At 39.9% G+C, this 15,061-nt stretch overlaps 1 protein-coding gene across 6 annotated transcripts in view; it reads left to right on the top strand.

Moving 5' to 3' along the window:
- The window catches only part of ITSN1 (intersectin 1), a 200,795-nt gene that overhangs the window by 146,000 nt on the left and 39,734 nt on the right, over positions 1-15,061 (top strand). For all 6 annotated transcript variants that reach the window (XM_039503267.1, XM_039503244.1, XM_039503261.1 and 3 more), the window contains 3 exons: positions 5,832-5,953; positions 9,871-9,988; positions 14,582-14,773. In XM_039503267.1, coding sequence (XP_039359201.1) covers positions 5,832-5,953; positions 9,871-9,988; positions 14,582-14,773 — 432 coding nt within the window. The remainder of the gene's footprint in view (positions 1-5,831; positions 5,954-9,870; positions 9,989-14,581; positions 14,774-15,061) is intronic.

Genomic DNA, 15,061 nt, shown 5'->3' with positions numbered 1-15,061 from the left:
TCCATGCTTGCCGTGGTATGGCATCTGAAGGAAAGCAGAGTTTCAGCAGAATCAGTGGATGATGACGGATGCCACGAGAATAGATATTTATACCGAACAACAGATTCATGGCACCAGGAGAGCAGAGTTGCAGCGGAAGCGGTGGAGGACGACGGTTAGCACTGCACACATTTCCCAAGGACCCGGGAGCCCATGACAGACAACATGGAGAAATTCACTGTTGAGGCAATATCAGCAGAGCAGCGTTGCAGCGGAAGCGGTGTATGATGATGGTTTGCAGTCCTACTGCACCGTCTGCTGCCAGCAGCACCCAGGACACAATAGCAGTGGTGTCGGTGAGCTGAGATGAGCAGGCTGCACACTTGCTGTGGTATGGCATCTGAAGGAGAGCAGGAAAGCAGAGTTGCAGCGGAAGCGGTGTATGATGATGGTGATGGTTTGCAGTCCTATTGCACTGTCTGCTGCCAGCAGCACCCAGGAAACACCCAGAACACAACAGCGGTGTTGTCAGTGAGCTGAGCTGAGCAGGCTGCACACTTGCCGTGATATGGCATCTGTGCGGGAAAAAAGGCACGAAACGATTGTCTGCCGTTGCTTTCACGGACGGAGGGGCGACTGATGACATGTACCCAAAACCACCCGTGACAAAGTTTTTGCCCCATCAGGCACTGGGAGCTTAACCCAGAATTCCAATGGGCGGTGGAGACTGTGGGATAGCTACCCACAGTGCACCACTCCAAAAGTCGATGCTAGCCACGGTAGTGAGGATGCACTCCACTGACTTAATGCGCTTAGTGTGGACATACGCAGTCGACTGTATAAAATCGATTTCTAAAAATCGACTTCTATAAAATTGATCTAATTTCATAGTGTAGACATACCCTCAGAGCCTCCTCTTTAACTTCCTGCTTCTCCCATGTAATAGGTGAAAATCTGAACTTGCAGGTATATCATAACTTGTGTTAACTTGTAGCAATAATCCTCCATGTGGGTGGGAAAGGGGATAGTCTGAAACCTGTAGTCTGTAAAAATAATTCAGTTTCTGTATTTAAATGGTGATTTGTAAGAAAATAGGAGTACTCTCATGTTCTGGCAGACAGATGAAGTGAGAGCCAATTTTTGCTCCCTCCAGCAGACTTGCATAGAATAATATAGTAGATTAATATCATAATTATGGCTTGCTGCAGTGAAAGATGGGTATTTGTGAGTTTTATCAGTTAAAACTAATTTTGATAAACCCCACATCTAGTTTCTCTCTTCCTGTTCTCTTTCCCTTGAATAGCTCTAGCTAAAATACAGCGGTCCACAGAGTTCCTCCAACAGCAATATATCCAACTTTTCTGTGAAGTAGCTTTATTACTTCACTTTTGTAGAGTAAAATGCATATAACTATCACCAGCTCTTCTCCACCTGCAATCTTGTCATTGTTCAGCTAACTTTAAAAATGCTGTCTACAGCCTTCTGCTTGCACACTGCACATGCTGCACTTTCAGCCCAGCTTCCAATTCTGGTGTCTGTCCTACTCTCAGCCACCAATTCTTCAACCTGCTCCCTTGATTCTATCCCTTTTTGATGCCCTTGTCCCCAACTCAACTGTCCCTCCCTCTCTCTCATCCTCAGGGAGACACTCTTCTGCATTTAAACGTTTCATCATTTCCCACAACCTCAGTCCCCTCAACATCAGTCTCCCTCTTCACTCTGAACATACTGTTTAATCCAATTTTGAACTGAGTCTCCATTTTGTATAAACTGCCTTCAAGCACCTCCACTTTAGGTTACCAGCAAACTTTCTGGATAGCTCTCAAGGCTTATCTTCCATTCTTTATTTCTCAATTTACTTGCTGCCTTCAACACAGTTGATTGCTCCTTTCTTATGAAACCCTCTCCCCATATCTTCCAAGACTCTTCTCCTGTGATTCTTTCTCTACAACTGGTCCTCTTCTGAGTTCCCTAGCAGACTAACCTCAGGTGTCACTTCTTTTTTTTTTCATCTGTATGCTGCCCCAGCATAACCTCATCCATTCTCAACTTCCATCATTACCATTGCTGGTGGGGAGATAGACTCATAGACTTTAAGGTCAGAAGGGACCATTATGATCATCTAGTCTGACCTCCTGCACAATGCAGGCCACAGAATCTCACCCGTCCACTTCTATAACAAACCCCTAACCTATGTCTGAGTTATTGAAGTCCTCAAATTGTGGTTTGAAGACCTCAAGCTGCAGAGAATCTAGGAGTCAATCACCATTTCCTGCTGCTCTATGCGGAAACACATAGGCAAGTGTGTGCATGTGCATGGCAGAGTCTGCTCACTTGCAGGTTCACCCCTCATGGCTGGGCATGGTGTAGGGGCTCTCCTACTCCTTTGGCACTCCCTGCTGACAGCAGCTCTGGCTCTGGGCTGTTCTCTCTTCCTGTGACTTGACCCTCCAGCCAGGCCACTTCTAGGCCCGCCCCTTCTGGGGAAAGCCAAGGCCAACCTGCCAATGGTCTGGCAGCCTAACTCTGGAGATTGGGTCCAACTCAGGCTTTTGGGGCCTGTCCAGCCCTTGGCTGTGGGGTCTTCATGCCTCACCCTAGGTGGGCTGGTAGTGAAACCCAGGTTTACCCTCTACTGTGGGTTCCAGCCCAGTGACCTTCTACGAAGCAGATGATGTCTGTTTGTTCAGACCCACTTCTGTATCCCTGGACTGCTTCCTGGGCAGCTAGGCCTTTCCCTGGCTGACTCTTCTGCAGGTCCCAAGACAAAGGGGGGCAAAGTAGTTATGAAGAACAAAAGGAAACTTAAAAAGTCCAGCACCAGAGCTACCTGTCCTAAGGTGGCTCTGGCATTTTAGAAGTCTGTAGTTAGGTTTGAGCCCCATCTGGTAAATCCTTCCTTCCAGGCAGCTTATTGACTCAAAGGTGTAGCCAGTTGTTGACTACATTCATGGTTTGTTCTTAAAATTTTTTCAAGAGACCAAATAAACAACTTAGCCAAATTTATTGTCTAAAGACAAAAGAGCACAGTACGGAAAGGAGACACACACACCCTTCTTCTGGGAAGCAATTCTTATCTTGCTGCATATTCACCTTACACAGAAAGTGTGCTTTAAAAATACATATTTCAGCTAGCAGTATTTATAGTATGATTTTAAAAGTTACAAAACTTTTTACATGTCACTAAAATCCAACCCCTTGTTTGTAACAGTTTCTTAACTTCTTGTTCTGCTTCATACTTTCCTTATCTCTATTTTGGATACTACATTTCAATCCAGTTGGGCATAGAGGTACATACCAACCTGTGCTAGGACACGCCACTACATGTATCTTGGTTTTGACAGGCTTTCTGTTTTTAATGCTAAAGCTGACTTCAGATTTGGAAAGTGTTGTCGGATATTTGATGTGGGTGAACAGAATTGTGGGGAGAGCATAATGTGTTCAGTTAACATAACTTCCCAACACATGATATTAATTGTGTGTGTGTAGTATATTAATACAGTACACATAATACCCATTAATGTGGTTTATACTATGCCTAACATATATGTATTGGCTAATAGCTTTAAGCAGCCTCTGGTTAGTCTCTGGCCCCAGCCAGCCTTTCCTTCACAGGGCTAGCTCAAGAGGTCTAGTCCTCTCTATCAGCCACCACTGAGCCAAGCTTTTCCTCTTTTATCTCCTCCTTCCAGGCGTGACATCGTGTAAGGGTGTAACCAGCTGGGGCTGATTGGGCCCACAGGCTCTCATTAACCCCTTCTTGGTCATTGTGGGAGCTGTCTTTCTCTTCTGCTCACTCTCCAAATGTCAGTGTGGCTGAGGCAGGTTATGTTAGGCCATCCCAAGACTAAGACTGTTCTGTGCAGAAATGGCTTTTCATGCAAAGACTGTGTCACAACTAATACAACACAAAATATGCCTCTTGAAAACTCACAAAAATATTGCACCATAAATAAATGTCTTAATCTAGGCACGCTTAATCTCAAACAAAAGGCAGACTCAGTACACTTCCTGGGAGACCTAATCAGCCTAACTCAGTTACCACATCACCTAGCTAGTCCCCAGTCTCATTCTAGCCATTGCCAAGTAAAAACTGCCTCTGTCTCCAGCCTGTAGAACAAAACACACACACAAAACCCCACTCAAAACCTGCCCAGGAAAAAGCTTCCCACTGAGCTCCCATCATTAGAGACCGTTCATCTGTGAGCTATCTGGGGCTCTTAAGTCCTCCTATTACTCCACCCCAATTAGGCCTAAAAAGATCTCCTGTACAAATGCCCCTTAGTTCCTTTGGCTCATAGGTGGCTACTCAATTACAGCCACATCAAAGGCCTAGCGTGTCAAAAACTAAACTTTCAAATCCTCTTCCACTGTTGACAACTCCACTCTCCTCAGTTTACTACTGGGTCCCAATTGTTGTAATATTTAACACCACCTCCCTCTCTCTTACGTGAGTCCTGTCACTAAATCCTGTCTTGATTTATTTTCCAAAACGTTCATTTCCTGTCTACTTCCATTGTGACAACATTTTTTTCAGGGTTTGATTGTTGCAAGGCTTTCTCTCTGGCCTCCCGAAAACATGTCTTCCCCTGAGAAGTCTGTCCAAAGAAGTGCCACCAAAAATATTCCTTGCAAAATGCTTCCATCGTTGTTAATCTCTCATCATTGTCACTGGCTTTCTGTTGCCTTCTTTAATCAAACTAATCTTTGTTCTTGACTTCAAAAGTCTCCACAACATACCTCTCTGCTCTTGTCAGGGCCGGCTGCAGCTTTTCTGCCACGCCAAGAGGCAAAAAAAAGCAAACAAAAAAAAACCAGACGAGCAGTGGCACGTCGGCGGCAGCTCAATCGCACCGCTTCTTCTGCGGCAGTTGGGCGGCAGGTCCTCCCTTTCTTCCTCTTTGGCAATTTGGCAGCAGCTCAAAGAGGAAGAGAGGGACTGAGGGACCCGCCGCCAAATTCCTGCTGAAGACCCAGATGTGCCACCCAGATACTGGATGGAGTGCCGCCCCTTTGAATTGGCCGCCCCAAGCACCTGCTTCCTACGCTGGTGCCTGGAGCCGGCCCTGGCTCTTGTATCCTTTTGTTCCACTCAGTCCTCCTTTAGCCCATACTAGTGCTCTCTCTGTCAACCTCCTCCTTCTGCCGTTGTGTACAATGTCGCCAACTCTCACAATATTTGATTATTTTATGTAGGCCTCAGCTCTTGGAGCTGATTGTGAGGATCTCAGAGTTTTCTGAGTTTCTAGCTTGAAAATATGAATGCTACAGGTTCAAAATCCACAAGGCAAATAAGAAGAACCCAAACGCTATTCTTTAAAATCTTATGATTTGGGGGGGCTTGACTCATGTTTTTTGAACCCTTGAGGTTGTCAATTCAGTTTTTCATGTAAATCCCTATACCTGGAATTCCCTCTCTGACTCCTATCTGCCACACCTCCAACCTCTCCACCTTGAGGTCTTTTCTCAAAAGGTACTACTTCTGGTAGCCATGAAGACTATAGTCTATCTTTTTTTTTTTAAAGTGGTGTGTGGCCCTCATGATAAACACTACTTCCCAAGTGACTGCAGAATCTTCACTCTAACCTGCCCCAAACCACCCTGTACTATTGTCTTCACACATCATTCTGTTCCTAATTTATGTGTGAACTCTTTGAGGCAAGGTTCTGATATCTGGTAAACTGCCGTCCATATCTGTGGCACAGCATAAATAGAAAATAAAACCAATTTGATGCAAGAAGTTCGTAGTGGACATACTGTACTCATGAGATATGGCACAGTAAATATTGCATGCTAAACTTCCATTTTTCAGATTAACAGTAAATGGAATTTTTTCTCTTTCTATTTAACAGAAATTGCCCAAGTTATTGCCTCTTACACAGCAACAGGACCTGAACAACTTACCCTGGCTCCTGGTCAACTGATACTCATCAGAAAGAAGAATCCAGGTGGATGGTGGGAGGGAGAGCTCCAAGTTAGTTACTACTACTACTTCTATAAAATTCCACATCCATATTTTGTTTTATTTGTCAAAGGATGGACACATCAGTACCTCTGGGGGAAAAAATTATTATGCAGCCAAAATATTTGAAACATACATGTGTGTTCCACTCTATGCATCCGAAGAAGTGAGCTGTAGCCCACGAAAGCTTATGCTGAAATAAATGTGTTAGTCTCTAAGGTGCTACAACTACTCCTGTTCTTTTACATTTACATTAGTTCTTTAAAATAAAATATAAAATTATCCAAGGTAATAGCAAGGCATTTTGCCATGCTGTGGGTAATAGAAAGATACAAACAAAGGACAAATTTTGGGCTAATCAAATCTATTTCTTTAACCAGTCTTGCTAAATTTCTTTTGGTCTAAACTGACCATTTAAACTGGACTTTTTTCCGTTGGAAAAATTAGTGCATTTCAGAGTGATGGTCAATTTCTTCACTGTCTGTCCTTTCTTCACCATTAATCTCCTCAATAAATTAATCAGTGTCCAGCAGTCATGTAAGGGTATGGTTGCCTAATGTTTAACATAGATGTAGTTTTATCCACCATGTGTAACAAAATTGAGTGTGATTAGGACAAATAAAAAAAATTTGCTTTTGATTTTAACTTAAAAGAAAACTCATGTGATCCATTATACTACCTAAGCTAAGTGACTCAATTTTTCCCAAATGAAAGCATATCTTGTGTGTATATAAAAAGGAATGTTTAAAGCTGGTTTGGGAAGTAATGGCTGCTGTTTCAAGTTCATCATTCAGTGGGACTGTTTTGTTACAATGTGGGCTACCGCTTTTACAAGCCTTCTCTGCAAGGCCCAGTTTAATGAAAAAAAAGAAAAAAACTATTAACTTTTGCCAGTAAAAAGCACTGGATGTCAGAAAGTTTTAAAGTTATAAGATGCTTTAAAAATGGTTAATACTGTTAATACTATTAAAATAACTATCAAGTGTTTTTTGTTTTATTTTGTTTTTTAATGTTTAGAACTTGCTTTAGGTCAGTTCTGAAACTTGGACTTCGGTGCTTTTTAACAACAAACCTAATTTTTTTTTTCAGTCCTGCTTTGTGTCATCAAACTGATTTTTGTGTGTATGCGGTGACAATATTATCCAAAAGAGCAAAATTATATAATTTTTTGTAATGCACATGTTTGAGTTTATCTAAACCTTAAATATTCACTACCATCTCCTCCCTTCCATATTTCTTTACTGGTGGTTCTTCCCTCTCCCTCTGGGAGCTCCTCTCACAGGTTTAATTTCAGCAGCTTGCTACACCACTCTTAATTTGTAATGTAAAAGGCTCAAACAAGTTTTATTGTTGCCAATAAAAAAATATTTTAAAAGTAGAAAAGTTAAAACAGGATGCCTTCAGCAAGTAACAGGCAATATTGAAACAAACATTGGACTTTTATTGTGTGAATCTCCATCTTTACCTTGAGTTCCCATAGTACCTAACTGTAGAACAGGTTTAATATTTAGGGTTTTTTTAGTTAAATGGCTTAAATCAGGATTAAAACAGATTTAACTTTTTTGTATTTAATTTTAAAAGCTTTAGGAACTGCTGTGAATACATGCTGCCTAACTTCATGCCAGCCAGGGACTATATTAATGTCCTTCTCCGCTCTCCTCATAAAATCAAGCCTGTAGTTGAGTGAGAAGTCAGATTCACAAATTACAGAACACTTTGTATGTAACCCCACCACTGCTGCAGGACATCTAACACAGCTTTTAATACTGCAACAATTCTTGCTGTAACTTGGCAAAGTCAGAGACACCAGCAACCTAATAGTACACCTCTACCCCGATATAATGCGACCCGATATAACACGAATTTGGATATAACACAGTAAAGCAGCGCTCTGGGGGGGCGGAGCTGCACACTCCAGTGGATCAAAGCAAGTTTCACCTGTAACGCGGTAAGATTTTTTTGGCTCCCGAGGACAGCGTTATATCGAGGTAGAGCTGTATTTTATCTGAAAACGTTTTGCCTATTGTTGCTACAAGTACTGCTGAAGAGTACTGTAGTGGAATGAAATTGAGGGAGGGGAGGAAATCTGTTTTTTTCTGTAGCATGTTTAGTTTGCTCTTTTGACAGCATTTTGTAGTCTGTTTCCTGTGCTGGTTGCTTGGCTCTTTCATGCAGCATCTGGGAAAAGAGAAGCATTAAAAAACAAAAGTATGGCTGTAAAATGTGAGTGGCAAGAGGACTCAGGAAATGGTGTAGTATCGAACTACTTTTAATTCAATTTTTAAAAAAATGGCTACGTTTCAAGTTGACACTTGTTCTTTTAAACTGTGGAAGAACCTATATAGTTTGACTTTTGGCTTGAAATAATGTTTGCTCATAATTGTCCCTCAAAAAGAAATAGAACCTCCACTGTATCTCAGTCTGAAGGAACTGGATTAAATATTAGTCAGAGTGGCAAGATAAAATAAAATAAAATGCTGTAGGATTGCTTTTTTCAAACAGAACAGAGATACATAAATATCTATCAGGCATTATATTCTGTTAGGCTTAAGGAGATCTTCCAGGACTATTTGGCTGTTAATAATCTATGCAGACTTTGAATCAGATCTAAAAAGATTAGGTTAAATTGGTAATCCAAGATGTAATACTGCACAGATGGCTGCTTTCAATAGAACAAAGATATTTTTGTTATGCTTTAAAAGGCAAACTTCAGTGTAATATTAGAAATTCTTACATCTTCATCCAACTACAAAAAGTAAATGGCAAAAAAACACATAAATCTTAAAAATAAAGAATTAGCACTAAAATTAGAAGCTGCCAATATTACAGTTGTTGGTCAGAAAGATTTAAAAACCATTTCCCAGGCTTCTCTTCTGGTTCTTAGCTGGAAAGAAGTTCATTGACAAAATAATATGAGACTGTTCCTGTGAAACATCTAGCCCAGTTTTGCAGCCAGGAACACTGGCATTGCCAGATGGATCAGATCCGAGTTCCATCTAGTCCAGTGTTTTGTCTCCAATAATGTTCAGTACCAGATATTTCAGTGGAAGGTGTGACAACCCTGCCATAGGCAGATCTATCCTCCACATTGTCTCATCCTAGTTTCCCTTAGTTAAATTGACTGAAGCCCTGAAGCATGAACTTTAATATCCCTTCCAAAATTTGTTGTTAATTATAGCTGGAGATTCTTGATATCCATGTAAATGTCCAGTCCTTTTTTTTAAATCTTGCTAAGCTCTTGTTTTGATAAATGTCCAGTCTTCAAGTTTATCTGAACAAAAACTTGGAACACACTTCCTGTGCCACAGTGTCTGTCATTATCTTTGTAGCAATTGGTAACTGTTTGTGTATCTATTGTAAGTTTATAATACTACGGCTATAGTTTGCTGTTCTCCACATGCGCTGAAGGTAGGACAAGAAATAATGGAGTTAATCTGCAGCAAGGGAGCGTTAGGTTAGATATGAGTAAAACCTTTTTAACTATAAGGGTAGTTAAGCTCTGTAATAGACTTCCAAGGGAGGTTGTGGAATCCCCATCACTGGAGGTTTTTAAGAACTGGTTGGACAAACAGCTGTCAAGGATGGTCTAGGTACTTGGATCTTGCTTTAGTGAGGGGGCTGAACTTGATAAGCTTTTAAAGTCCCTTCCAATCCTACATTTCTATGATTCTGTACTCTAATTTTAGCTTTTTAGAAATACAATGTGGGACAAATCAGTGTTTGCCAAGTAGAAAAGGACTTACATGAGTATCAGAATGTTTCAGTGCTCTTAAAAAAAACCAACTGTCTATGTTCTTTAAAATCATTTGGCCTATTTTAAAGTGGTCAGTGTAACTTCAAATATAAATAAAATGTAGACTGACTTACTCTGGCCTGGTTGGGGTCTGCTGATGTGCTTAAACCTCTGAAAAGAATTATTTTCTTATTAGGCACGAGGGAAAAAACGACAGATAGGATGGTTCCCTGCTAACTATGTAAAACTTTTAAGTCCTGGTACCAGTAAAACTACACCAACCGAGCCACCTAAATCAACAGTATTACCTTCTGGTAAGTAATGCAGTAATGTTCTCAAAATATTTGTTGTTCTGTGTCACTTGTGTAGTTTAGAACCGGACATTTCTAGTGAATTAACTGTTATACTAGTCACTTGGGTTTCAAAGTTTCTTTCTAAAATATTTCATTTTTCTTATGAATTTCTATACAATAAGTTTCTTTATTTCATCTATAGAGTATTTTCTCATATCTAACTTTGATCATATGACTTTAGGGAAAGAAGACCAGTCGAGTTAACATGCAATATATCTGTCATGCATATTTGCTTATTTTAATGCTAATGAAAGGATACAGGACTGGTACCCCTAGAGACTGTAATATGCTATTCATTAAAGATCCAGCACAGGCAGTAACAAACAGTCCTACTAATGTATGCCAACTGTGGCAGGACCAGGTTTAAGGGTGAGAAGATAGCTCATTCTGTGTCCTTAGTATCTCTGCTGAGTTTGCCAGTTTGGGTGGTACCCTTGTGGTAAGGACACTTGCCCATGAGGATCTGAAGTGAGACAATCAGTTTGTTCCACATAAGCCATTGAACGATATCCAGATGGTAATGTCTTCCATTAATATTGACCTGGCTTGGACTTGCACTCGTACTCTACTTCCCTGAGCTCTTCTCTAACCACTATCATTCCCTTGACCCAAAAGGAGTCTGTTTCTAATTGACTGTGTAGAAAACATTGAACCTATACACTGACACGCCAAGCATGCCATCTGTCTTGATGTTCTATCTCCAAATATCTAGGAAAAGTAGCCATAAGTATTTAAATGCTAGGGAACTAGATAAGTCATGAAGTTATAATGGAATACTCGAATGACTGAAAGCTGTCATCTGATATGTTCAGTGACCTCTTTGAAAAGTATGAAATAAGTCTCATTTCAGTTTTTGGTGAAAGCAGGTGGCCACATCAGAAGCAGCACTAAATGGCTCTCTTATTGATAGACTTAGCAGGGAAGCAAAAAAGTCAACTGGCATGAAGACTGATCTATCTTCTCACCGCTGGTGAGGTAGCTCCCACCAGGTCAGGCTTGGGGCACACTAGCAAGGCATTGCTGAGGCACTTGTATTTTCTGTATTATAGGGCTGACAAGCTAGAACCTTTCACAAGCGCTAAACAATATTTTGTACAAATACATAAACATTCTAGTAATGTCGTACATTATTCATATCATGAATATTGGACACATCATCAAACATGATTGTATCAAATACAACTTTATATTGATTTTGGAGAGTGTGTGGAAGAAAAGGGACGGTCTTGTCTTTCCTTTTGTAATGATAATGTCCTCATTTGGCATGTGGTCAGTCTAACAGGGTGTCTTTATGGATGAAGTCTGGAGGTATGGGCTGGTGGAACAGAATATAGAGGGTTTTTTATGTAAAGGAGCAACTTATGGCTGTGGGGAGTTGAACTGAGAAGAATCTTCATAAGAGGAGAGTAGTGGCCAGGGTAGTACATAGAGAGGGGTCTTTAAAGTGTGCAATAGCACATGATGTCTGGAGTTTGAAGGAGAAGGACTATCATAACATAACATGAATTGTATGACTTTGGACAGCTTTTTAAATTCTGTTGCATGGACACTTTTTGCCTATTGGGACCTTGAGACTTCCTTAATTTCTCACTGCTTTACATCTGTCCCCTTCTAAACCTGTGATGTGAGCACTGTCCTCCTAGCTTGAGAAATGAGCAGGACTCCCTTCATAGCCTGTGAGTGCTACTTCTGTATTGCCACAGGTAGAGAGGTCATTTTATAGAAATACTAGGAAACCTGTTCCCAAGCATTCCTACTTATTTTAAAGAATAAGTGTGCCGCTTCCTTAGGATTTGTAGCTTGTGCTGACCTGGAGAGAGCCAGACAGGAACTGTTGTACCAATATAATAAAAACCAGCAGGATCTTATTAAGAGGGATAAGGCAAAGATGCCACATTTATTGTAAATACCATAACAAAACAAAAAAAAAAAATTTTTTTTTTTCTGTTGTTTTTACTACTACTTACACACACACACACACACACACACACACACACACACACACACACACACACACACACACACACACACACACACCACACAACACAACACACAATCATTCATTCAGGTTCTGTATCTGTTTATTAGTTATAGTTTTAGATGTGCCTAGATGCTGTTATTACTGGCCAGGTATCTTGGGGATGGAGAGGTCTCTGTGTGATGCATGCATCCTGATGCTGGAGGTTGGTATCAGAAACATAGAACTCAAAGTCTTTTTCTTTTTAGTTTTTAGTTATATTTTTTTTTTTTTCTTTATTCATAGAGTTTTCATTCTGCTCTGCTGTTGCTAAATCAATCAGCAGATGGCTGCTCCATGTTATGTTGATGTTTTTTTTTTTTCCTTTTTGAGGTGTGTGGTGGGTGGATTCCAGTTGCAGTCATCTCTGGTTGATCTCTTGATCTTGACACTTTCTTTCTTCTCACACACTCTCTCTCTGCTGGCACTGATTCCCTAACCATTCATTCACCATCATCTTCTCTTTATCTCATCTTTTCTTCTGTCTTTTTTTTTACTTTTGTACCCAATTTATTTTTTGTTCTCTTTTAACAACAAGCAGAGAAAAGAGAAGATGAAGTGACTTACAGAGGGGGGGGTCTCTATACACTATAACAGCTACTGTTTTGGCTTTTTTAGAGTTAATTAATGTTTAGCAAGTTTTTTTTTAGTTTTTTTTCACAGGCTTCACTTCACACAGACTGGTGAGCAGGTCTTGTGCAGGTACATATAGAATTTTTATTTTTAATAACAATTAAAGTAAAAAAATTTAAATAAAAAATAAAAAATAAATTCATATATAAAAATAACTAAATAATAATAAACCTTTATCCTAATAAAGAACCTGCACTCTGATTCTAACCCACGTATCAGATGATGTATTACAGATAACCACTGGGCCAACTGCATATTATTATTATTATTATTATTTTATTTATTTATTTTTAAACAGAAATGAGGGGTACATACACTTTAGTCTACTTATATAGTTATCTGTGGGTTTTGGAGCTGCTGTCACTGCTAGGAATGCAAGCAAATTGGTATCATTCCTAGGGTTTTCCATCTGAGATGGTGTACAGTAGAACCTCAGAGTTTAGTAGTTTACATTTAACATGGTATTGTACTGTATTTGCTTCTTTTTTTCATCTCTACTGCTGCCTGATTGTGTACTTCTGGTTCCAAATGAGGTGTGTGGTTGACTGGACAGTTCATAACTCTGGTGTTCATAACTCTGAGGTTCTTCTGTATATTCAAAACTCCACTAGCAAACTTAAGTGTAGTGGGATAGGACCAAATTCAGACTTTATTTGGCTTGATACAGTATTAGTTGGGACAAATAACAATGGATGACAAATTACCTTTTTTCAGCTTAAGAAACAGAATGCTAAAAATTTATAAATGTTAGAGAAACTCTGCACTGAAATGTGTACACCATATATAGTCAAATGTGGAAATTAGCTTGGATTAGTTATGACTCCTCCTTAGCATGATAGGCAAAGCAATAATTAAAAGGAGTCATAACAGGCTCCAGGTCTCTGGAAAAGTAAACAGGAATTATTTTGAGTTATAAAAGTGCTATCACGGAGTACTGGCAGGAAATTAAGAATGGGGAAATTAATGCTGAATATCATGGAGCTGTTTCCAGACATTGAGATCTATTAGACAGTCAGACGATCTTTTGAGGGGAAAATACCAGAAGCCCCATTGCTTGGAACATAGAACACAGCAGAAAGGATAAGGAAGTAAGTTGTTGTTGTTCTCTTGTTTAAAAGAGAGTACAGCCCTACCTGGCTTGGGAGAATTGGGCCAATTTTCTAATTTTCCCCTCTATCGTGATTGTGTGGAGCACATTGTGTCCTGGGAGCCACTCAGATATACTGAGTTCCATGGTAAGAAAATAGAAAAATGTATTGAAGGCAACAATTTTGCCCTGGCAAGAGGATGGGTTAAATGACCTAACAAGTTTTCTGAATTTTTTCCCCTCTCCCCCTCCCTCCCCTCCCAACAGTCTCTAATTTCTGATATTCTAAACATCTCTAGCAGCATTGGCACCAGAGGGATATCATTGCTTGCTTTCTCCTGACTGGAGCTGTGTTTAGTAGGTGGCTTTCTCCCCATTCAAAGATAAGTTATAATACTTTGAAGAAAGAGTCCATACCCTAAATTTGTAAAAGTGGGGATTCGAAAATGTTATGTATGCCACACTTATTTGTCAGTTGACCAGTTCTAGCTGAGAGAGTAGGCTTTGTAATGCTAGAGAAGATCCAGAACATGTGGGATTGTTTTGTCTCCACATAAAACCACCGAGGACCTTTTGTGGATAGAATAACTATAAAACTAAAGTTAAATGGCTGTAGAAAACTAATATCTAATCCTAGAACAAGTTTTGACTTTCAGAAAGTCAATCTTGATATGTAAACCCATCTTATTATTTGCTGAGTATTTTCTAACCAGGGAAATATTGCAGACAGTAATCATTATTGTAACTTGAATACACTTAAATATGATATTTTACTGGAATGTTATCGATGCCATAGACTTGTTCATTTATCTTACAGTGTGCCAAGTAATTGGCATGTATGACTACACTGCACAGAATGACGATGAACTGGCATTCAATAAAGGCCAGATCATAAACGTCCTGAACAAGGATGACCCAGACTGGTGGAAAGGAGAAGTGAATGGACAAGTGGGTCTCTTCCCATCCAACTATGTGAAACTGACGACAGATATGGACCCAAGCCAGCAATGTAAGTGACTTGTTTACTATCTTACTGTTACTGCTTATGTAGTATTTTAAAATGTAACATGCAGCATTGCTATGATTCTGCTATGGTTTGCAGAACTCAAAGCTTGACCACTGCTGCATTTGCCAAAGTCTCTTTGAAGACCTTCTGTAAAAGAAACCTTATTTTGTGTTTTGGTTTTTTTAGTTCCATCCCTTTTGTAGCACGTTCCCTTTTATCATTTTTGCATCATGCTGTTTACATGCCTGACTCATTTTCCTAGCTTGAATTTTGCTCATTGTTTTGTTTTGC

This window comes from Mauremys reevesii, linkage group 1 (assembly GCF_016161935.1).
Source record: "Mauremys reevesii isolate NIE-2019 linkage group 1, ASM1616193v1, whole genome shotgun sequence".
NCBI classification, from domain to species: domain Eukaryota; kingdom Metazoa; phylum Chordata; order Testudines; family Geoemydidae; genus Mauremys; species Mauremys reevesii.
Note: the sequence above shows the minus strand (reverse complement) of the source record. Positions and strands in the feature narration are given on the sequence as shown.